Source organism: Adelges cooleyi, unplaced genomic scaffold (genome assembly GCF_023614345.1).
Source record: "Adelges cooleyi isolate 19-005CV unplaced genomic scaffold, UGA_ACOO_1.1 ACOO_flye_CR_arks_rails_tigmint_CR_PRNA_108, whole genome shotgun sequence".
Lineage (NCBI taxonomy): Eukaryota > Metazoa > Arthropoda > Insecta > Hemiptera > Adelgidae > Adelges > Adelges cooleyi.
In genome coordinates this window covers 691,311-715,921 of record NW_026095761.1, presented here as the reverse complement: position 1 = coordinate 715,921, position 24,611 = coordinate 691,311, and the positions used below count along the sequence as shown (strand labels likewise).

Sequence of the window (24,611 nt, the reverse complement as noted above, 5' to 3'; positions counted from 1 at the left end):
TGTATTTTAACAACCCAGTTGTCATCTTTAGGTGCTTAGAGCAAACAGGTTAATAGAATTTTATCTAATATTAAATATTTAATGAATTATTCACTGTGTTTGAAACCATAAGCAAATTAATTGAACGGAAAAACAAATGGTGTGTTTTTTTTTTTTGCTAAACAATAGATGTAGCGCCTTTAAATCTATTGGTTTAAAAGAAGTATGAATAGTTCAAGTTCAATCAAGATCTAAAAATTAAATTATAAGTTATGAAGTAAATTACAGGATTGGTGAAAATATGTATGTACGTGCAAATGTAATGAATTAATTTTATTTCGAGTGTTATTTGAATTTTTCTACAAAATAAAGTATTACTTTATTTAAAAAAAATCAAATTTATTTTGAAAACAATCCATTTGTTGTCTTACTTAAAAACTTGTAACCCATTACAATTAGTGTTAGTAAATAAAACCGTGAATGTGATTTTTCTCAACTATGATTAATATTAAATTTATTCAACTATGGCTGATTTAAGTGTGTTATTTGGAAGGTGTACGGTTTAGAATGACTTAGATGTGCATTGAAAAATAGTTTAATGATGAGTCATGAGTGATGGTAATAGTGATGGTCTAGATAATGTCTGCTAAAGTCTGAAAAACCAGGAAAATAAAAAAATTATAAACACAAACAAATATATAAGACTTTTAAATTATGATTAGTGATTTATTCAGTATAAAACACAATCGACAAAAATGGCTAAGTAAGGCAAAAATTTACAAAAATAATGTAGTAACCCAGAACCCAATTGTTGTATATTATACAAACTAATTATTGTACTTTTTTCTGAACTTTTTTGGTGTCTGGAGTGCCAAGAACTTTCCTTCTTTGGTAAACCATGTGCATGTACATTTGTGGGAATACTGAAAAAAAAAAAATTGTATTAACGTTTAATAAAGCAATTAATAGAAAAGTCAGTAACCCCAATGTGGTTGGAGTATAGTATAGACCAAGAAAGGTCACTGATTTAAAAATATTATTATTACTAAAAATGATAAAATATTTTACAAAAAAAAGGCTGATGAAAATCTGTAGGTATAAAAAGTATTAAAATATATTAATGTAATCACGTCTATTTTATTATATTTTTAAGCTGATAATAAATTACTGATAATTTGACAGGTTGGATTAATAATGTAAAGTTCATAATTATGTGAAAATTCCAATAACAATATGATACAAATTACGATTATTTCCAAAAAATACAGTGTTTTGATGTAAGTATATGCATATGCATGACAAAAAAAAACATGATAGGTAAATATTAGCAGGGCAACATGTATGTGACAATATTATATTTTATACGAATTATTGTATTTGTAAGTAATTAGATTTTGTTTTTTTGGGGTATTTTTTTAAAAAAATTGGGCACAGAATTTTGTGAAAAAATATACAGTATCTATACTTCTTTCTAAGAATTATTGCGTTTACATTTTTTCTGGTTTTATCTTAAAAAAAAAAGTTGACAATATTTTTGAAAAAATTGTAGGTATATATTTCAATAGGGTCACACTAGATCTATCTTTAGCTTAATTTTCAGACCTTAGGTTTACTTTATAACTTAAAATAAATTAGGTTGTGATTATTGGTTGAGTATTATGTACAATAATAAGTACCGACTTAAATATGTCTATACAATACGTATGGACAAACAGGATATTAATAACTAAAAAGTAACCTTGCATTGTCATTATTCATTAGTTAGCAATAATGTATTATACTTCATAATTTTCATGATTTAGCTGCTAAATCAAAAAGAATAAGCCCTGATTTAGCAAAAATTTACTTTGGTTGCAAATTGTGTCGAAATATATATTTTAACTGTATACTGCATATAATGTTTTTTTTATTAATATTAGGTAATCATACTAAACTAATGTCCAACAAATAGAAATGCACTTTATGTAATTGTTAAAATAATGAAAATATAATGTGTTTTTTTTTTTAAATTAGAACTTACATTTGTTTATATTCTTTAACTAGTATTTTTTAACAAGTAATTTAAAAAGTAAAATTTATTAGGATATTGATGAAGTTCCCTATGGACTATGTTTTTATTTTGGAGTTACATGTGAAATACCATAATACTTTATAAACTTACGTGGTATATAAATGAACATCAGTATGGAAATTGCAGTCCATAGACTAAAAGCAAAATTGAATCTATTAGGAAGTTCAACACTCCACATTTTTGTTCTTTCTACATATCCCAATGATGACCAATACACTAATAGTTCACCAGTTACCCCGAGTGGGTACAAAATTATGAAGAAAGTATACCTGTAACAAAATATTTATAGCAATGAAATGTTTAGATTTAATGACACAATTTTTTTATAAGTGTAAACTATTACCTGGCCCAAGTTATTATATAAGGAATAAAACCAATGATATTGAATGCATAATATGAATATCTGGTTATTTCGGCGAAACACCACGCTGTCAACGCTAAAGGCAAGCCAGGCGAATCGGACGTCTCTGGTATAAATACTAAAGCGGCAACTATGGAGACTCGAGATAATACTTGTTGAATGGTAACAACTAAATTCGATTTTACGAATCCAGCAGAAACATTAAATATCTAAATTAAAAAAACATTTGATTATACAATTTATAAATAAACAAATGGGCACTTCCCAACTATATTTAAATGCATAAAATAGCTTTTTGTTTTGCATAAATAAACATATTTATCAGCGGTCCCTGGGAGTAACTAGATAAGTCATAGATAGTACAGAGATAAGTCTCTTGCCCGGGGCATCTTGTTGAAATACATATAACAAACAAATTAATTAATTTTGTTATATTAAGTAGTTAAGATATTGTATTTTTTAATATGGTTTAATTAAATGGAGAGTGGGTCAGTATTATAAAACAACTAATAAACAAAAACGAAAAACTAGTTAGTTAAAATGTTTAAGTAATTCATGAGCATGGACACTGATACAGGTTATTGAAACTAGCCAGCTTAACATGTTAACCTTGCATGACCTATTAAGAGTAGTTCTGTGCAATTAACATATAGGCATCAGTAAAACAGGTTTTTGTAATGTAGTAGTTGTCCCTATAAGAAAAATACTTTTCAAATATTAACAAGTATACTTGAAAGTAGTTTAATGCTCCCTTCTCAAATTGAATTATAGTAAAGCCTATTCCCTAAAATATAAAATAAGTACTCAGATAGAAGTAAATGATGGCCATTAATACACAAGAGTTAAATTTATTGTAATTAATAATTAAAATATTTTTGGTGATTTAAATGTACATAATATTATGAAATAATATAACTATAAACCCTTAAGAATGTGTTTAGAATAAGCATTTATGTATGATTTACACAGTACTGTTTTGAATAGGAATACCTATATATAATATATATATATAATACATCCAACTCTATATACGAAATAATTACACAAATAATACCTCAATAAAGGCTGCATTTTGGAAAATACCAACAGTATATTTTACAACATCCCATAAAGTCTGATCTTTGGGTGGGTTCAAGTAAAAGTCAATAATTTGATACAATAAATAACTCCACCTGAAAGAAATAATTATTTTTAAATGAAATACAAATGATCAATGATGACATACTGACATACTGACTGAAGTGTACAGTTTTATAATAATGTATTTTAAAATAATTAATATACTTACCCTACAATTTGAATAGAGTTGTATGAAAGGAGGTATAAATTGACTACAGAACTTGTTTTTTTGGTCGTTTTACCTTTTGGTGCCATTATTATGGTAATACGAATAATTATACTAAATATTACAAATATAATAAGAATAAAGATTTAGGGTTAATTGTCAGTGTACCAAATGATGAGATCACGTCATAGTTGAATGAGAAAGAGAAACTGGTACAGTACAACGTAAGAAGTGACTAAGGCGACTGAAGAGTGAAGTGAGAGTACAAGACAAGTTGTTACTACACTTGAAAAATTACTACTGTTTTACTATACAAATCTTAACGTAATAAAAATATCATCTGATATACATTAGCCCCACCATTGATAACAAATTTCAGAACCGGTTATCAACGGCTACCTGTTATCAGTTTTAACTGATAACAGTGTTATCACAATTAACACAATTAACGACTAAAATTAAAAACTTCTTAGCTATAAATTATAATTTATATTTTTAAGAACAATAACGTAAGAAGTAACTATAGTTCAAATGTCAATCCATTATTGGCATATATCTTAGAATGTAGATTACTGACATTTTTGCGGTGTAAAATTTCTTCGCCTATATCTTTAACGTTAAATTTTTGCGTTTTAAAATTGTAAGTACAATAAAATAACTGAGGTATAAATTTAAATTATTAAATCTTTGGAAATGTATGCGTGGGTAGACCCATCATAGGTTTAGTCTATGGATTCAAGTTTTTAATTCGTTTTGATAATTATTTACAAAATATGTACATAGATTTATTGCAACTTTCATGATAACAAAATGGACGCAGTATATAGGTGTATGTTTGATATACAGTTGCGTCCAAAATTGAATTGCCGAACTGTGTATTACGTTATGTCTAATATGTTAGGTACCATATTAGGTATTCATTGTAAATAAGAACAATGTATTTAATATATTAAACAACTCGGTAAAAATATTTATTAGGTAATGGACGAAAGCAATCTGTTCAGTGATACCCAGGATAACACCAATCAATTAAATGTGAATCTGGCACCAAGTTTTCAACAACTTAAACTCGTTAGTACTTGTGCTGATGATTTCATTGTAGACAACAAAGAATTCCAACAATGTTTAAAAGGATGTAAATGGTAAATAAACATAATTGAAAATATTTGTTAGTATATATGTAATCAATTAATTGCTTGAGATGTATAATTGAAGTTATTATATGTAGGTCGCCAGACGGTACATGCGTTTTAACCAATAGCGAAGACAAATTTCTCAGGATTTTTAATCTGGACGTAGATGATGCCGATCAATGTATGGGACTTTATAAAACTGCTCAAATAAAAGAAGGCGGTACCATATATGATTATGCCTGGCATCCAAACGTACATGCAAATGAAAATTTGTTAGTAATTTAAAGATATATTCTTTTTTGTAGATTAATCCAATAAAAATAGGGTTAGCCAGCCAAATCCTCTATCTTCACACTAGTGAATATTTTTTGCACAGTATACTTATTCGTTTAGCTGTACATTATTTGCATACATTTTATTTATAGTTGATGTGTTCATATGGCCATTGACTATCTATGTATATTTAATCGTTTCAGTGATAATTTACTTTTGAAATCATTTAATTTATATTCACCGTATTCCAGTATTACAATAAAATATATTTAAAAATTTTTCAAAATATGTATATTTATATTTTCAGAGTCTTATCGACTAGTAATCGATCCCCTATTCATTTATGGAATGCCAAAGATGGAAAACTAGTAGCTACCTACAGAGTTTACGATCAGTATGTTAATACATGTATTTTTTATTGAATAAGTATGAACATAAAAAAAAAAAAAATTAATTTTTTAGTAGAATAAAATTTCTGCTTTACTTTTGTACATCAAGTTATTCAATAATAGTGTATTTTTATTATAGTGTGGATGAAGTCGCTCATGTTAACTCACTATGTTTTAATTGGTCAGGAGATGAAATTTATTGTGGAAGTCTTGGTAAAATAAATATATTCCGTACAGATCGTCCAGGTCGAGAGTTTATTGAAATTCCTACTAAATCAGATTTTCACAAAACAATAATATCAACTATAGCGATGAACCCAGTAGATAAAAGTGTTTTTGCTGTAGGCACATACAATAAAGATATTGGTAATTACTAAAATTACAAGATAAACAAATTCAATAGTGATAATTAACATTTTTTTTTTCAGGTATTTTCGGTGGTAATCAATTAATGTATATATTGAGAGGTCATAAATCTGGTATAACCCAGATAAGCTTCTCACCGGATGGACAAAAATTGTATTCCGGAGCTAGGAAAGGTGATAGTGATATAGTATGTTGGGATTTGAGAAATATCGGTCAAACATTGTATTCAGTCCAGAGATCAGTAACTACGAACCAAAGAATTTATTTTGATATTTCATCCGATGGTCAATATTTAGTTTCTGGTAATTAAAATTCATGTTATTCATTAATTATTTATGTTAACATAACTTATTTAAACGTACCTTGACACCTTGTATGTATACATTTATCAAACAAAATTTTAAACATATTTTAAAAGTTTTGTTTTACAAATTGTCATTTCTAAAGAAACATGATTTACAATTTATCAATCGGACAACCTATTTTAATTTAGGTAATTGTACCGGTGAAATAAGTACCTGGAGATTAGACGACAAAATAAATTCTGAAGAAAATTCAGAAAGCGTTCTAGAACTAAATTCTAAAATCTTAATACATGATGATTGTGTGAATGGTGTAAGGTAAGTAAAATAATTTTTTTTTTTTTGGAGGATTCTTATAACTAATAGAATCTAGTATACAATATACACTATATATTTAATTTAATTTGTTAGTTTACATCCAACACGTTCACTATTAGCTACCACTTCTGGACAAAGACATGTGGATTTTTTTAACGATGATGATGATGATGATTGTGATGTTGATTGCAATAATAAAAAATCATCAAATCACTTTGATGCAAGTTTAAAGTTATGGAACATCATTTAATAAATTAAATAGAAATAATTACAAATATTTCAATTGACATGTGTTTTTAATTTGTGTAAAATATATTTGTTTTCTAATAATAAAGTATGGATCACATGGCCTATTTAAATAAGAAACAAGTCATTATTATGATTAAACATAAGATGATATTACTAATGCTACTAATTGAAGTCGCACTAGACAAAGTTGGTGCTGGGGTTGTAATGGAAGAATCGCCAAACCAATTGTGCAGTTGATCGTGTGCTTTTTTGAAGTAACGAAGGTTCAATTCTACTTCATAGTGTGATGCATTGAATGATGATGATAAAGACAATGGTAAACCAGTTTGGTTTTTGACCGCATTTAACTAAAAAATAAAAACGATAACTTCATTAAATTTGCTACAACATATTATCACATGGACTACACTGTATGTTATAGCTTGAAACATATTAGTTATAACATACATTACATTATTCAGAATGTAATTACACTGGTATTGGACTAAACTCAAATTGAATATATTGTGTACAATTTCAGCTGGTGTAGTGCATAAAGCAAAAATGTATGTTTAAATATATTTAATACTTCACATATTAATTAAAAATAAATTAAGTGCAATGCTGTACTTCAACAATACCTAATTTGGATCTTACCTGATCTATTTCAGATTTTATAGACACTTTAGAGGCTAAAGTCGAGTACATTGACTTTATTGTTTCTTCACCATTCCACATTAATTTCAATGAATCTTGCCATCTATCTTTTAAAAACTTGGTCATCACATCAATTCCTACGGGTGTTGATGCTAGTGACTTGATCATCAATCTATAATGATTGGGGCGAATAGTACAATTCTCTCCTTGTAGAAGAATCTCTAAATAGCTATACAAACAAAGTATGACAATTTATAAATTGTATTATATATCATAACAATAATTGATTATTGAATATCTTATATCACAATACGCAAATTACATTAAATGCCCAATCACTTATCAGTGGCTACAATTAGTTTGAAAAAAAAAAATTGAACGGTAAGGGTAAATTCGCCAATAACAGAAAACATTTAAAAAAGTTAATTTTAATTCTAGGTGTTCAAATAAAATAATTATTCGCGCTAAACACTGAAATTTGTCGTTGAGCTAGACGCGTAGCTCCGTCGATAATTCCAGTAATTTTAGGCAGTTCCTTGGAATCAAAAATGTAGTTTTTTGTATTTTCTATAGTTATTTTTATGCTAAGAACACTCCTAGAAAATCGCAGATTAATTTGGTTTTTATTTTACAAAATCGGTTCGGTAGCTCTTCTTACACAGTCGGTAAAAATTAGCTATTAACTACTTAGTCGCCACTGATCCCTTTACATTTTCCAAGTTTTCTTAAAAACGTATAATAAATAACAAATACATTTGATTAAAATGGGACGTAAGGCCACTAGTACAGCAGAAAAACATCACATTACTTGTTTAAGATAGTGGTGTTTTTGCTGCAAGCCAACGCCAATTGAGCCGCTTGTCTTTCGGAAGTCGAAAAAGTGTTCAAGTATAAATTAAAAACGTCGTTCCATTCTCTTTCGCCTCCATTTCTCACACCAGTGCAAAGGGCTGCTTCTTTAATGTCGGCCGGTATACTTTATGTGAGAGAGAGATAAAAAATAATAAATAATAGAATTAGCGACATGATCGAGTTGTTTTGACCAGAGGACCGAGCTCAATAACATTTTACAAATGGGTCTTGGGCCTCGGGTCCAAGTAATTCATAGGTAAATGGATTTTTTCACAATAAATGATAAATGGTTATTACTCGATTCCACTTTGCCAAGTCTTAAAGTACGCCGTGGCTGATTCAATACATTCGGGCACTTCGAACTTGCAAGCCCAAGATGAAAATGCGTCGAAGCTGGTTACCGTCAGGTGTCTTCTGTCATGTTTATCTTCGTAGAGCTTGTTGACTTTACTGTAAACCTTGGCCGCTAAGTTTCTGGTGAAATTCTATACAGTATTTACAAATAAGTAATATTAATATCGCCATCAATTATTGCGGTAGTTGAGGTACTACCAACTCGTACAATTGTTTTGTGAGTCCACAAATACAATTCGAATTTTTAAAAATTATAAAGGTCACATTCAATCCTTGAAAACCTCATATTGTCATTGAAGAATTTTAGAAAGTACCCAATAATTGCTCTCAAAAGGATATTTTTGATAAACATCGTTCTAATGTAAATTTGACACCATTAACTAACATATAGGTACAATCTGAACTAAAAATGTTATTTATAACAAAATTTTAAAAAGCATATATGTTCAATTCTAAAGAATAGGTAATTTTGTTGCCAAAGGTTTTTAATATTATTTTTGAAAATATTGAAGAATAATTTAAAAAACAATTGTTTATGTATTGGACAAGTGATAAGTCAATTTCATTTAAGTCACCAAGATATAATAGGGGATAATCTGAAATAAAAACGAAAATGTATTCATGGTGATTTTTTTGAGCTACAATCGGATACAAATTACAAATAATAATGGTGCTGATAAAACATTTTTTTTTTTTTACTTAGCCTTCTTAAATCATACAAGTTGTTTCTAGTCTAAAGATTTTCCCCGAGGAGCTCTACATTAAAACACGGGTCCTTGCACACAGCTCATTCGACTAATTTTTGTTGGCCCCTATGCTAAGTATAGTGTTTGTGAATATTTTATTGTTTTAACCTGCATTTTTGGTCCAACGAAATCGCATCGTCTCATTCGGTCAAAAGCGTACGAAATGCCGTTGTATGCTGAATACCATGGAATAAAATCATTTTCGTTGTCTAGATACGAAATTAATTCAAAAGGCACCGTAAAAGGCAATTCGCCTCCTCTCGCTAAGTTAAAGGCGTCGTCGATCAATTGCGCTCTGTTCAGTACGTGTATAGCTTTTGGGTCCGATCTGAGTTGGTCAATTAGTAAACCCCAATTGTTCAAGTCATAATTTACTCTGTAAAACCCTAAAAGTAAAAAAAAAAAAAAATAAACTTCGATTGGCACTAAAACATTTAAATACAATTTAATTGTAAAGTTACGAAGTACCTATTAATATTGTCTATAAAAATATACCTGTCGAATCTATACTTTAAACTACAAGTTGTAGTCTACAACGCAGTCCTTATATTGTCATAAAAGCTGTATTTTATTGTATAAAATACATTTTTATTTTTACAAGATGGTAAATGTTTCATAGTACTATAATCGAGTGGTCAATCAAAAGTAGGAGATTATTGGAAGGTTAGAATCTACCAATTTTTTTTTTTTTTTAATTGAATCGGTCATTTCATAAACGACATGTCACCGATATTCCAAAAATTACTTTTTGTCAAATTTGATAATTATATACTTAGTTACGTATTCTATGTGAAAACTAAATTTGTCAGACTAAATATTTAATACAAATGTTGAGTACAAGAAATTAGAATCGCTGCATAAACTAGTCATGAAGTTTTTTGTGGCTAGTGTAAAATTTCAATTTTGCGACCTGTGTCGTTTTTAAAACGACCGATTCAATTGAATAAGCAATTTTTTTGAGATGTAGGTACTAAGTTGTTCATAAACCCCATTTTCTTCAAATCATTTCTATTTGCGTCACTGTCCTTTGGACAGCATTACTGTTTCTAAATAATTAATCGGCGTTAAGTAAAAATCTTGTTTTCGTCTAAACTAGATTGACAGTGTCTATTGGACATTGATGATCCTAGATCAATTGCAATGTATACAATTATTGTATAAAAATATACATTTTTTTTTTCACTTATAATTTGGAGGAGAAATCATGACAAACCTGTGGATTGTACGTTGAATATCACCCATCCTTCGTCGCTATTAAATTTTATTGTTTTTTCATCGTCGCTTGGTTTGAGCCACGCAACCGGTTGAACGTCATGGAATTCATTTTTCTGTTGTGTTGTATACGTAAGACCTATGTACCATTTTGGTTGAACTGATTCGTCCTTTTTGTCGACTAGGAATCGTTTCTGTATCATAAAAAAAAAAAATGGTTTTGTACACATCAAAAAAAAAGCGAGCGAATTCATTGACTAGTGTTTATCATTACTTGTGTTACAGATAATGTGTTTTTAGTTTTCGCCGTTACACTTAAGACCGGGTATCCTGGATTTTCCGTCCAAGATCTCATGAAATCTCGAACTTGAACATTATCGGCAAGCTTGTATTCGGTATCGAACAACACGCTGTCGATCGCGTCCCATAAATTGTTAGGTTCCGCACTTGCGTATCTGCAAGTGTACATATAAGTATAAAAATGTGATTTGTAGATATATCAGTGTTATTTGATTTTGTTTTATTCGTATAATATATTATGCAATATGTTGTAATCCAATTCAACTCGGTTAACAATGTCAATGGTATTTGGTTTTGCCAATAATTTCATTCAAACTTTATCATTTATCAACAAAGTATCAAACTACGGCACGGGTACCCTAGAATTAATTTTAAGGTTCTTCGTACAATTTTGATAAAATTGAGTTAAGCCAGTTAGTTAGGCAGCGACGGATTCTAAGAGCTAGGAAGGAAAGTTAAATTTCTCCAAAAACATGTTAAACCCTTTTAAATGCAAGGTTGTTCGTTACCGAGTTAGATAGTTAAAAGTTACTATTTCTGATAAATTTAAATTCAACTAGTTGCTTTTGAGATGTTCTAACTTGTTAACTTGGCAGTGTTATTTGATAAAATTACAAAATGATGTGAAAAATGTAATTACCTACTTTCATTAATGAAATCTCTACATAATCAAATTGCGTTAAAAAATAAAATAATACACACGGAATAACTTTGGTGTGTATTATTTAGACAATTTTTTTCGCGTTACCTAGACTCAGAAATCATTTAAAGAGCATCATCCGTATAATTTATTATCTAAATAAAGGGAAAATTTTTTTTTAACCATTTGTCATTCGATTAATTATGCCAACATTTTTTTTTTTTTATTGGTATTTTGTACTTAAAATGATTTGTTATTTATTATTCACCGTTTACCACTCGTCCGTACAACACTTTTTATACAAAATATCGTATCAAATATAAGTAAGTAATTAACTTATCAGAGGTTACAACTATTAAGGTTAATACCCAATAAGTAAATTAATAATAAGTTGGTATATGAATATTAATTTGTGTTGCGTTACTTGTGAGTTTTCAAATACAGGATCAACGAATCTCGAAATAGTTTACTACCCAATGTGTATTTTAACATTCTTAAAACTGAAGCTCCTTTGTCGTATGAAATCCCATCGAAAATCCCTTCTATTTCGTCGGGCGATTGGACCGAAGACGTTATTGCGTGTCTAGGTCTCTGGTCGTAACTTAAAGCCGCCTGATGTTGTTCGATGACAAACAACTCTTCCATCCGCCATTCGGGCTCCGCCTAGAAAACAAATCGGGTACCAATAAGACGTAATGACTATCTATCTGTCTGTAATAGGTATAAATAGGTAACCTCACCACTTGGACGGCGAAATATTCAAAGAATGTGGCAAAAGCTTCATTTAGCCACAAATAATCCCACCAAGCACACGTGACGAGATTTCCAAACCATTGGTGAGTCAACTCGTGTTGCACGACCGTAGTAACTAATTCTTTGCTTTTCTCAGTTGATTTTTCTGATATTAATAAATATTTTTCTCTATAACCATTGTAAACATTAACACTATTAAATATCGTGAAAGTCGAGTTAGATACGATTAAAAGGCTAATCGAGTCAAACCAGCAGGATAGAATTAAAATCCCTAGTGCGCTTGTACTATCGTATAAGCATTCTGCTAACACTTTACCTAATAATAATAAAAAATGTAATTATTCCAAACTACATGTATTTTTTGCTAAATCAAAATCTGACCTCAGAATTTTTCTAGACTTCTAGTTACTTTTTTTTAATCGGTTCCAAGTTGTAATAAATACTTTTTATGGTATTTTCAGCATGTTTTCTACCTATATAGTCTAAACATATAGTTTTTTGAATTCAGAATTTTCATTTGATCTCTATTATTTCTGTATCACTATTTATTATTATCTCTATTATTGATTTAAACATTTTAGTTTTTTTATGTACAAAACAAAATTCGAAAATTCTGTAAGCTGTCTAGAAACTGTAGGCGAAAAAGGCCAAATTTGATTGTACCGTTCAATCTAAATCTTAAAAAAATGTTACGTTGTATTGGATCAATAAGAGATAACAGTGATAATTTAAAATAAATTCAAATATTAAACTTACTGATATGTATTTAACCCCCAGTTTTCCATGGCACCCGCTGCAAAATCAGGCACGGCAAGTAGATCCATTTTGTCAATAGGATAGGATATTCCCGTGAACACTTCCATTAAATTGAGTAGCTTAGGCGCTTTCTCTCGAATGTAGTCAGTCTGATTTATGTATTCTTTGTGAGTATATACGTGAAATTTGTTGTCATTAGACGATTTTTCAACAAATTCCGATACTGAGATCGCTACTAGATATGTAGGCATTGGTTCGGTTACTGGGTAATCGCTAACAAATTTTCCAGTTTGAACACTAGAATACAATATAAATTATAATTGATGTTAATATAAAACACTTAGTTTACATAATCAAGCATATAGTATAAACATTATATAGGTATCAAGTTTTTGAACACGGACGGGGTTAACTTTTATAACTCAAATTTGCCAAAATATTATTTGACAAAAGCGAAACTCAAGTCAAATTTCGATGAAAAATCTTTAAAACAATAAAAAATCAATTATTTGGGATCAAAGCATTTTTATATAGATTATAGGTATCAGTGGCGTGGTAACTTTTCTTGTCTATAATACTTATCAGGCCAATACATGAAAGATACTTAAGCAAAGGGTCTCCTCACTTCTCTCAAACCTCGCATTTGTATAACCGTTAATTTAAGTCATAAGAAAATTAAAAAACTACAGTTCTGACCACTAGGTACCCACCAAAGCAACTTGAGAGGCCCCACGAAATTTCTTTTATGGTTTACCACGTCACTTAGTGGTATAATTATGTTAATGTATTGTGTACTTGAGTATATATTTATCCAAAATACAATTTTACCATTGAAATGAAACGACTTACTCTTGGTATTCTTTGTATACTGGATAGTTAGACAAAGATATTTGCGTTTTTTTAGTTTTAACGATAGTGATTTGAAAAGGAGTCTTAAACCCTGGTTCATCATAACACGGAAAAGCTCTTCTTGCGTAAGTAGGTTCAAATTGACTGATAGCTAACCATCTAAAAGTATACAAAAATATAATTAATGTATTTATTAATAAAAGAATAGTATGTATTCAAATAGTGCCTCAGAGATGGTAAAATATTTAAAACATTTAAAAATAAAACTATTATTAAATGTTTCATAAATAATCAATTTAAGATTAATTTGATTTAAGGTTTTGCACTTATAATCTATATGATATAACAATCATAATAGTAATGCATTTACTAATAGTTGTTTCTATATATTTTATTTTATGATGTAAATTTTCTATTTTTAAAATAAATGAAACGTAGGTATTTATTCTGAATAAATTATCGAACAAATTTAGTATATAACAATAGAGTATTGTATAATGACTAATAATAAGGTTACCTACATTAAAACGGTAATCGAATATGTTATTGCCTACTTTTTTCTTCTATCGACTTGTATAATATGAACTCAAATCGCAACTGGCAAAATGCAATTTGAAAGACATTTACAAGTATAATAATACTGGATAGATTTACAAGACTGATATTTCATGTTTAAAATGTAATAAAAACAAATGGCTGGTATTTATTTTGCATTATATTAGTTTTGATGCAAAGCTGAGATGGTATTTTTTTATGAAGATTATAATTGTAATAATTATTTAATAACAATTTAGTATTATTATATAAGCGTAGCATCTAAATTGTATTAACATAGTTTTTCTTGTATAGATATTTTGTCTATAAATAATTGTATCAAATGTATTTATTTGATGAGTAGATTTATATAACAACTTATATGAGTAGATTGTATGTAAAATAAAATAAAAGTTGACATACTTAATGTGAATATTGGGGTCGCCCAGTATGACTGGATAGACTGGATTTGTATAAAACTGTTAATATTAATCTTAATTAAATGATTACAATTTAAAATATAAATTACCAAATTATTACAACTTATTATGTAAAGGTGTTTGTGTGCGACTTTTTTACTCTACGACCAGCATCACAAAAAAAAAATATATCATCGGTATGTAGGTTTGCTAAATGCTAAAATATAGTTAATAATTATTACCTGTGCATTGACATATGTTTTTAATAATACAAATTATTGTGTGTGTTGTAACTGACAAGCTAAGGGACTAGGGAGTCCTTCCATTGGACCCGTTAGCTGTTTACGCAAGTAAACAATGTAAATATTTTTTTAATAATAAGTCTGAAGAACAATTTATTGTAATTACTGTTCAGTGTACCGTTGGGTTGAGAAGTTCAGCTTTAGATCCATGCTGAGCCTTAAAACTAGGTGAGTTATTTTAGTATAAAATTCACTGGAGAGCTATAAGAGCATCAACAGTAATAAGAAAAATTGAATTGATGCATTGAAGTATAGTTTATTAAAATGAAAGTACATATTATAGAATCCAATGTCGTCCGAACACATACATAACAAAATGGTGCACACAGCACATGTAATAATTACAAATTTTGGATAGTTGTATCATGAATATAATGTAATGTCATAAATTATATCATAAAAACACAAGAAAAATCATATAAAAAAACTATTACAACAAAAACCCGATTCAAGTTATTCGTTAATTTTGTTCCGAAAAAAATGTCTTCAGAAAGAGCGCATTAGTTTTGTATATCCCGTATATATGCCCCACAAAGATAAGACAAATTAAACAACTTTTGTTCTAGTAAAAAAAAATGTAACGAAAAAAAATTGAAAAAAAGTAAAATAGATCAGTGCGATAAAAAACGTGGTGCTTGTCGCACAAATTAAGAATAAATTAATTAAAAAAAAAGTTTTAAAAATATTCACCAGTGACAAGAACAAAAGTTATTTCATTTTTCTTATCTTTGTGGGACACCCTGTATTATGAGTTAAAAGAAAAAGTTGAGCCGGTATGAGAACAGATATTGAAAAACGGCCCATTTGGAAAAAAATAAGATGGGCGCCACTGTTGGAATCTATAACGTATACTCGAAGGCCGCGTTAAAACATAGACGTTTTTAATTATTATTTTATAGAGTTAATGTATCCGCATTATAATTTGCTCGGAATACATTCTAAAAACCGAAATTCACCGTGTTTAAGAGGAAATTTTTAGTGAGCGGCTTTAAAATAGCAACGCTCTGCTATGGCATGAAAAGAATTTCGGTTTGTGACTACTATATGCTCGAGAGCGTTTTTACAATCTTGATTGTCTAGACTTCCAAGCCAATTCCCAGCCACGGCAATAAGCGGCCCAAGCAGCTGGGTTGGCACGTATAGCGCTCAACGGTGCAGTCAACGCCATCTCCGGAGTGAAAACCGGGATGTTTTCGTTTCCCTGCGGCTCCAAATTCTCGTTGGCAGGACGATTGTCTCCCTCTACAGCATTTCCCGGCATTTCCGGTTCTTCTGGGCAGTTCGGCATCTCGCGGTTATCCTAAAACAAGTATTCAGAAAGAGTAATAGAATTTCATCGTGTTTTTCTCTGATTTTGAAAAACCCAATTAAATACACCATATTTTTAGTTTGTTAATAAAAAAAAAATTCTATAATGGACAATACTTATCGAGTAATAATAAAAAATAAAATTAAAGCGTTTTTTAAAAAAAACACAAATAAAACAGTCTGTCAAACAAAATAATTATCGAGTTTTCTTTGTCGTCTATTTCATTTAAATCACTATTATGTTATATTTGTCTATTCTTATTAAATATTGGTTTTATTTACTGTTATTTGAATTTGAAATGCAAAACATACTGGACATTTTAATTGTAATTAAACAGACATGTTACATGAATAAATTGGTTTACCCGTTAAGGAGATCTGCCCCGGAAATAAAAAATAAATGAAACATTGTATAAACAATATTTTTTCAACTCTGCATCGAAGCTAAAACGAGTACCTACGTAAAATAAAAAAATGTATTGGGAAATTCTTATAGCCCATTTATTTAAAAAAAAAAAAAAAATAATAAAAAAATATAACATCCCCACTATGACCCTTTTCAACTCTGCAGCTTATTATATTATCAGTTATAAAGACTATTCAATTTTCACAAGGGAGAATTTTGATAAATTAATTAGTAATTTGAATTTTACCATTTTTTATTTTTGCTGAATCATTTTTTATCGAATGGCGGATGGTTTTTTTTTTAGCTATTGAGTTGGTTTTTGATCATTTTATTTTTTTTAACTATAATAGAAGTATGCTTAAGCTAATTACTATCAGTATATTGCAAATAAGTTTACTAATTTATATTATTAGCTTTTATTGAATATGAATTATCAGCTCGACACCTATAGTTAAGATTATGGGTTTTTGATTTTAATTAAAAATGAATTTATAATCGAGTTATACTGTGTCTGCTTGAACATTTTTTTTTTGTAGATTAAATGATTGTATTTGTTTTACAATTAATATAACGCGAAAAATTGATTGCTCGATACTTAATTATAATGATTTCAATTAAAAAAAATACCATATGAGTGCCCAAAAATTGTTAAACGAACAGTCATAGCACGTATGTAATAAAATATGATTTATAACAATTATTTTTCTCCTTTGTTTTCATCCAAATTATTTATGGTCGGTTACCACCTTTGTCCTAAACCTCCACTCGAAACGATCTCTCCCATTATTTTCGCATATACCAGCAGTCCTCATATCATTCTCAATCGCATCCATCACCGTTTTTTCGGTCTTCCTTTTCTTTTATTTCCCGCATTAGTGAATTCGTTAAACCGCCTTTACATATTCGAACGAGTGGCCGCGCCAGAGTCGGAGAAAATCGGTTCACTTGGCGCTCGCTTCGGACTTGAAGCGCTCGCGTCGGGAGGTGTTTTTGGATCGATTGCAGGGCGTTGGCCGCCCCATAGCTTTCGAGTGGTCCATTTGCCTCAACACCGTGAACTGTAAACTCGACGAATATGTATTCGGTCATTCGCGTCGAGGGGACAAACGTACGAATGTCACGAAGTGAAACACGAGCGCAAATGCGTAAAGACGCCATTAGGAAACCTAGTGCCCGATGGATGCAGCGGTGTGTAAAAATAAGCTGCTAAAACTAAACGCCATATAATATATATTGTAATAAGAATTTAATATACGCCCCGGAAAGTTATACGCGCTATTGCTCCCCTCGGGTTAAGCCTGTATTGTGTACGGGCGGATCCCCCTCCTCCCTTGAACGTATTTTAGTGTTTACTATAATATATACTATGTATGAATAGTACAGGGAAAAACCCTAAAGACATTTTCTCCACTTAATGGAAAAAACAATGATCACGGATATGTTTCCAGACCATCCCCGCCACCGGATGGCGTTCCTTTCATATTCCACCTCTCCCTCCGCTCTACATAGAATATACCTCCATTCCCCTCTCTCCTCCCAACCCTTCCCTCTATCCGAAATCTCGATGACGATGACGCAAAAGGTGTCGCGAAATTTATGACAACGAAGCAAATTCAGCCCAAAAACATCTTTGTTAAAATCAGAAAAGGGTTTTTTTTTTTAATGGCGCTTACGGGTTGTAAAATCCGTTTTGAAATATTGCTTATATAATATATATATAACTGGTTATAACAAGTTTATCTAAAGTAGTACTAAAAAATGACAGTTCGTTTAAAAGTATAAGTTGGTTGTACAAGAAGTGTTAAAACTTTATTATGCGGCCGTTTGCTCAAAGACTGAACGGGTGTAAATTCCGGTGATTGACTACTTCGCATGCAATTAACTATTAATAATAATAAGACTTACCTTGGTTTTCGCAACGATTTCAATAAATTTTGAGTTCAACAATTAATATTGTTATGTGATGTTGTCCAAGATGACGGTCCACGTTCGCAAACGACAAAAGTAAGGGCGTATCTGCGGTACCAGAGCGTTTACTCAGAGCTCGACTACCGGCCGCACCCTCGAATACTTGGCATGCGCCAAAACGCACGAGCGCGGCGCTCGTTGGTCTGCATTACAGTATAACTATGTATAATATTTGTGGGTATCTGCGCAGCAGATGAACACGAAACGTGGCTCCCAGCATCCTTTGTCCTGGAGTGTAAGGCTCGGTAGGGGTAACGTTAACCTGGGGGGGGGGGTGGTTGAATAAAATATATAACGCATCTACTAGGTCGATCAATAACAGCAGATACCAAGCTCGACCCCTGAAAGCCGCCGCTTAACGACATCGCGATTTTGTAATGGTTTATTTATTTATTCGCATGGTTTGTCGTTACATGCAATACATAGTATATACTAATGATAATGAGATAAAATAAAGTACAATTTATAGTAGATATACAGATATAGAAAATAACAAGAAGTATAACCTACCTAACCTAGCCAGAGGCTAGTAGCATTTACCCTAGGAGTGAACAGTCCCCACGACTCACGAGTCCGTTCTAGAGGCCTTAGTCCGGGGCGCAGACCGAGGTCTGCGGGGCTCCTTAGGCCCGTAGTGTGGGTTCCGCCAGTCTAACGAGCTTACCGCGGTAGCCGGCCCACGCTCAATGGGCGCAGGGTTATTGGCCAGGAAACCTAACCGGTTGGTTTAGAGTGTCCTTCTCGAGGTTGGGTTTTTATGGAGTCTCCTTCTCCTGGTCTGTTGGCTAAGTGCTAGCAAGTGGACTAGACCTACCGACCCCGACTAATTAAAGTGAGAGCAAGCTCTAAGAGCCCGAGAGCCACCCTCCCCCCGCCACGATACTCGTAACAAAAAATTGGCTCTGGGTACAGTTTTGGAACAAAATGTTGGTTACCTACGTTCTTCTAAGCCTCTAATTATGATAACGTAATAAAAACCTAACATAAACAAAAACCAATATTAGGAATAAAATATTAAGTTTGAGTTTATAAGCACGTATAATGGGAGCTAATAGACAGAGATAGGAGACCATGAGGTTTTGGACCCTTTCACTGAGGTACTACTATATTAGCGCCATTCTATAATCAAATAGAAATCAACAAATGTCCAACGTGGGCGGTGAAATCGTATAAGGTGTTGAATTTTTTAATTAATAGCTTGTCATTTTTTTAAGTAGCTACACAAACAATACAAAAATAAAAATTGTGAAAATCTGTCATGTTATTTACACAAAATGTGGACGTGCTAATCTAAGATTAAGATTTAGCATAAATATAATTTTTTTCTAAAAAAATTTTATAGTTTAGTTTTGGTTAAAAAAAACCTTTAGATTGGAACCTTGAGTGACCCGTCCTATATGATCTATAACAGAATGGGAGAAGTTGGAGGAGGGTTTTAATAAAGTTAATGTGTATTCATGTTAGCGGCCCTTTCCCATAAATGAAATGCAAATTATTTTAAAAAAATTTTCCCGGATTACTATTATATTATATACTACTACCACTTGATTGAGTAATAATACTGAATTTATTCGAAATGGATGGATGTATCCCAATTAGTTTATGTATTTTTATTTTTATTTTTTTATTTTTTACACCTGCTATAAACTATACCTTATGCCTTCGGGTGTTTATTAAATAATTTATAATTAATATTATTTATTTATTTATAAATAGTAATTATTATTATTAGGAGTGGCCGAGTGGATAAGGCGGCAGTGTGTTAGCGCTCACTATCGCTTGTTCGACACTCGGTTACAGGCGCTCTATTTGCAATCCCACTTTGAAGATAATAATTATGTTTAGTCAGGTATACATCATTTTAGCTACCCCTAAAATGTAGGTCTAGTTGCGTCTATGATCTTGCCTAATGGGAAATATGACCCTTGTGGCGAAGCAAAGCCAGGAGGGTATTTTAGAGCTAGTTGCGCCAATATTTATTGTACGTTGCCAATCTCATGTGAAATCTGAGTCCATTATCGCATTTCGTTCAAAAGTTTTCATTAAACGTACAGACAGGTCACTTTTTATCAAGTAGAACTACTTGAACTACTATGTACATATTATGATAACTGTAAGGAGATAACATGTTTTTTTACAAGCATATTTTATCAATACATTATTAGTTATTTATAGATTAAAAGTGAAAACCTACGTGTTTTCTGTACTTTGGTCAATATCGTAAAACTGTTTAAAAAACGTAAGTGAATGCCGATTTATAGAATGATAGCTTTTCAGATGCCTCTCGTCACATATAGCGATTAGCGATGGATAATTGGGAATGCTTACTAATATGTACTAAAATGATTGAATACCTTACATTTTTCCTACGTTTCACATTTAAAATTTTTTTTTTTTTTTTATTAATCGAAAAGAAAAATATATACATAAATTATTATAAAAGTTAACATTTTCGATTATCTATCTCCTTTAAGCTAGATTATTAACAAAATAAATGAATTAAATAAAAATGTTAAAGATTTAAAATAATATTCTAAATACATATAAAACTAAAATATTAATTGTAAATGATAAAAGAAGACAACAAAAACAAAAACATTACATCCAAACACACACGAACAAAAAACACATATCAAGGTAAATTGCGTAATAACCATTCAATAATTTTTATTTTTTTTTTATTGTATATTAATTTTTGTTTTCTATTATAATCCAACGAATTAAGTGTAACCGGCCCAAGATAATCTATGAATTTTCGACCATACGTTGTTTTTGCATACTTAACTAATGCATCTAATGTCCTATGTTGTCTTTTATTTTTATATAACTCTATAGAGCTAAATATATATTGCGCAATATATTTACAGGTAGGATATTTTTTAGTTTATACAATTTGTGTAGTGAAGAACGTAGCCTCATTACTATATAATTAATATGTAAATTCCATCTTAAGTTACTATCAAACGTTACACCTAGATATCTGGTAGACTGGACCCTTGACATTTTTTTACACATATCATCATTACATTCAGCGACATTTTTACAACAATGTACCGCCAGTTCCTCAAAAGGGATAACCGAATTGTAAATACTGAAGGTCATAAAACGTGTCTTTTTAATATTCAAATATAATTTTTTTGAGTTAAAAAGATTTACTACTTTTTTGAGCTCAGATATTGCTTATTTAATTGTTGTTTAATTTTACCTGGTTGCGTTGGACTCTTCGTCTTTGTACGAGCTTCTGTAGAGACCTGTCATGTCAGTCCGTAGAGTTCCATTGTAGGTGATTTCGACATTGTATTGTCGTCCAGCAATCAACCATGGTTCTTTTAGATTTACCTTGAGTTGTTCGTTCTTTTTTATAAGCTCAAAGTTAGTTACGTTGATTTCTCTACTCAACTCGGTGTCGACCACCTTAACGTTTTTAATGTCTAACTCAAACGCGTTCAACGTCAACACCGTGGTGGTTGATTTTACTTGGATGAGAATTTTAGTGACGCCGTTGTACGAAAAGTCGTCGTTTAGCAAGTCCACAAATTTCAGGTTGTAGGATAGTGGTATGGTATCTCCTGGTAACCGAAAAACGGTTTCGTCATTGTCGGCTAAAATGCCGCAGCAGCTAAGCGCCAACAGAATAATTTCCAACATGTCGACTGCTGTCGAAGCTTGTTAAGACTACTAGGAATCATTGTACTTGTAATTTGTAACACCAAAACCGGTGATTTTTTTCAAGTGTTCTCAGATAAGCACCATTTATTTGTTTACCTTATCTTCTTAATAACTATACCGATACTTGAAGTTGCCTAGTAAATATACTTGAAGATAATATGATATGATAGAATGAACTACATATCATAAAATAATGCGTCATGCGTGTAAGTGGCATCGTCTTAGGTAGAATATAGGGCATAGCTTATACATCAATTAATTAACCATCTAAGAATTCTTATATTTGAATAAAATAGTGAATTTTCTATAATTTTGTACCTAATGCATTTCAATTGAATGCCCTACGTTTTTTTATAATTAATTTGATATGGCGCAAAATTATAAAAAAGGATATTTTTGTAACCTCTAGGCTCTGGGGAATTAGTAAAGAAATGAATATATGAATCCCTTAACCATAAAAATAAAGCGTTAATTTATTTGTTAGCATTACTCTTATATAGGTCACAAATCATGCCAGCTGTAACCCGTCACTGTTATCTTAAAGTTTGAAATTTTCTACTCCACTGTACAGTTTTTATGTGACGTGACGAGATGTGTAATATTTTAAATTAAAATTCCTAAAATTTAAGTCCAATTTGCCCCCTACTAAGGAGAATGTAAGCTAACCGTCACGATGGTCTGTCAGATTACTGTGATAGGTACATGTTATATACATACCTTAATCCCTAATACCAGTCGAGTACCCAGGTCTTATTCTGAGAGGGAAGGGATTTTCGAATATATATATAATACTATGTAAATATTTTATTTATATATAATTCGCAGAGATTATTAATAACCAACTTTTCATCACATGTAATTGGTGAGAACATGATATCAGTTTTTTATTGCTAGCAAAGCAAATAGCTATGAGGGGATCGATCCCCCCTACCTCAATATGCACATTCCCAAGATTTAAATATATATTAAGTATAGATTACAGTCTACCGGTGTAATATATAGTACTGAAACCCGGTGTTAAAATGTTCAAATATCACCGGCTCTACTTAATAGATTGAGTATCGGTGTGTATTTACAGTAACATTACAGTAATTACGGGTAACAGTGACATCATATGCGAAAATATGGAGTACTGGGTAGGGACTAGGGTTTAATATTCTCCACCGAAAATTTCAAATCTAGGGAATACCCGTGGTCAAAATGACCGGAAAAATGTATAAATAATGGTAATAACTAATATTACAAAAGATATACCCAAAAGCTGTTACATCCTGTATGAATGACCGGTACAGGTGTCAGCAAAACAAGTGTCGGCGAACCGGTCCTAAGGCATCACTATACTGACTAGTGACTTCCCTTTTGTCAACACTATAATATTAGTTGTCAATGCTATAATTTTATCAGTAATTACTATTTACCTTATGAGATAGGATTTATAGACAATTTTAATGTTTAAGGAAACAAGGTAACACAAATATTATTTATTATTTATATATACATTTATTCATGTATAATATATTTAAAATAATATTAAATTAAATTTTAATTTTTTGATTAGCTTTAATAAATAGATAATTAATTTGAATATTATACTCTCAAACAAAAAACATCAAATTATGCTACAGCGATTACATGTACGTACTTCACCACAAATTAAAATCAGTTGGTGATGTTCTAAGTACCTACTTATATGATAGTTTTAAGTATTATAATACTATAATTACTATTAAGTTATCATGACAAATACATTTATATGTATGTATATCTGTTTTACCGCATACACTATTTCGTCGGGTATTTTTTCTGTTGGCCAATATTTTTGTAGCTCCCTCAAAATTGTTCGTGTTGAACATGTACATTATATAATTAAATGTAAAAAATGTTTTGTGCGCGAGTCATAGACATTTCCTTCTTCTCGAGTCTGATTAAAAATACAATAAAATAATAATATTAGTAATATAACAAATGTGGGTAATTGAATAAAATAATAAAATTCGCAAATAAAATAACATAAATGAATTAATTATTAATTAAGTTAAGGCCCCTGGATACCGACCGTTTTTTTCAGCAAAAATACATCATTTTTTGTCCATCGCAAAGGCCAAACCAATAATCTGATAAGCAATCCAAGGTCAGAGTATTTTTAAAAAATTTTAATTTTAACCCTTCACAAATTTGATT

The 24,611-nt window shown here is 30.6% G+C and overlaps 3 protein-coding genes across 4 annotated transcripts; 1 reads left to right on the top strand and 2 right to left on the bottom strand.

The window, feature by feature from the left end:
* Positions 1-454: 454 nt before the first annotated feature.
* Positions 455-4,004, bottom strand: LOC126847344 (very-long-chain (3R)-3-hydroxyacyl-CoA dehydratase hpo-8-like). The gene is made up of 6 exons (XM_050587490.1): positions 3,700-4,004; positions 3,466-3,583; positions 2,394-2,620; positions 2,141-2,319; positions 820-902; positions 455-632 (listed from the first exon to the last, which is right to left on the bottom strand). Exons 1-6 carry the CDS (start codon positions 3,783-3,785, stop codon positions 612-614), a joined length of 714 nt encoding a protein of 237 aa, XP_050443447.1. The 5' UTR covers positions 3,786-4,004; the 3' UTR covers positions 455-611.
* A 140-nt stretch (positions 4,005-4,144) lies between these two features.
* On the top strand, positions 4,145-6,829 carry LOC126847340 (telomerase Cajal body protein 1). 2 transcript variants are annotated; one of them, XM_050587481.1, is made up of 8 exons: positions 4,145-4,336; positions 4,675-4,838; positions 4,925-5,101; positions 5,410-5,496; positions 5,631-5,857; positions 5,920-6,159; positions 6,351-6,477; positions 6,571-6,828. In XM_050587481.1, exons 2-8 carry the CDS (start codon positions 4,678-4,680, stop codon positions 6,725-6,727), a joined length of 1,176 nt encoding a protein of 391 aa, XP_050443438.1. In that variant the 5' UTR covers positions 4,145-4,336; positions 4,675-4,677; the 3' UTR covers positions 6,728-6,828. The 2 variants fall into 2 exon arrangements, with proteins under 2 accessions (XP_050443438.1, XP_050443439.1); XM_050587482.1 differs by lacking the exon at positions 4,145-4,336 and adding an exon at positions 4,496-4,609 and having other exon boundaries at positions 6,571-6,829.
* LOC126847329 (aminopeptidase N-like) lies at positions 6,703-22,452 on the bottom strand. Its single transcript, XM_050587469.1, has 12 exons — positions 21,967-22,452; positions 13,825-13,983; positions 12,976-13,272; positions 12,207-12,387; positions 11,891-12,129; positions 10,801-10,981; positions 10,528-10,720; positions 9,423-9,700; positions 8,512-8,699; positions 8,171-8,338; positions 7,363-7,591; positions 6,703-7,073 (listed from the first exon to the last, which is right to left on the bottom strand). Exons 1-12 carry the CDS (start codon positions 22,407-22,409, stop codon positions 6,828-6,830), a joined length of 2,802 nt encoding a protein of 933 aa, XP_050443426.1. The 5' UTR covers positions 22,410-22,452; the 3' UTR covers positions 6,703-6,827.
* Between the last annotated feature and the right edge of the window lie 2,159 nt (positions 22,453-24,611).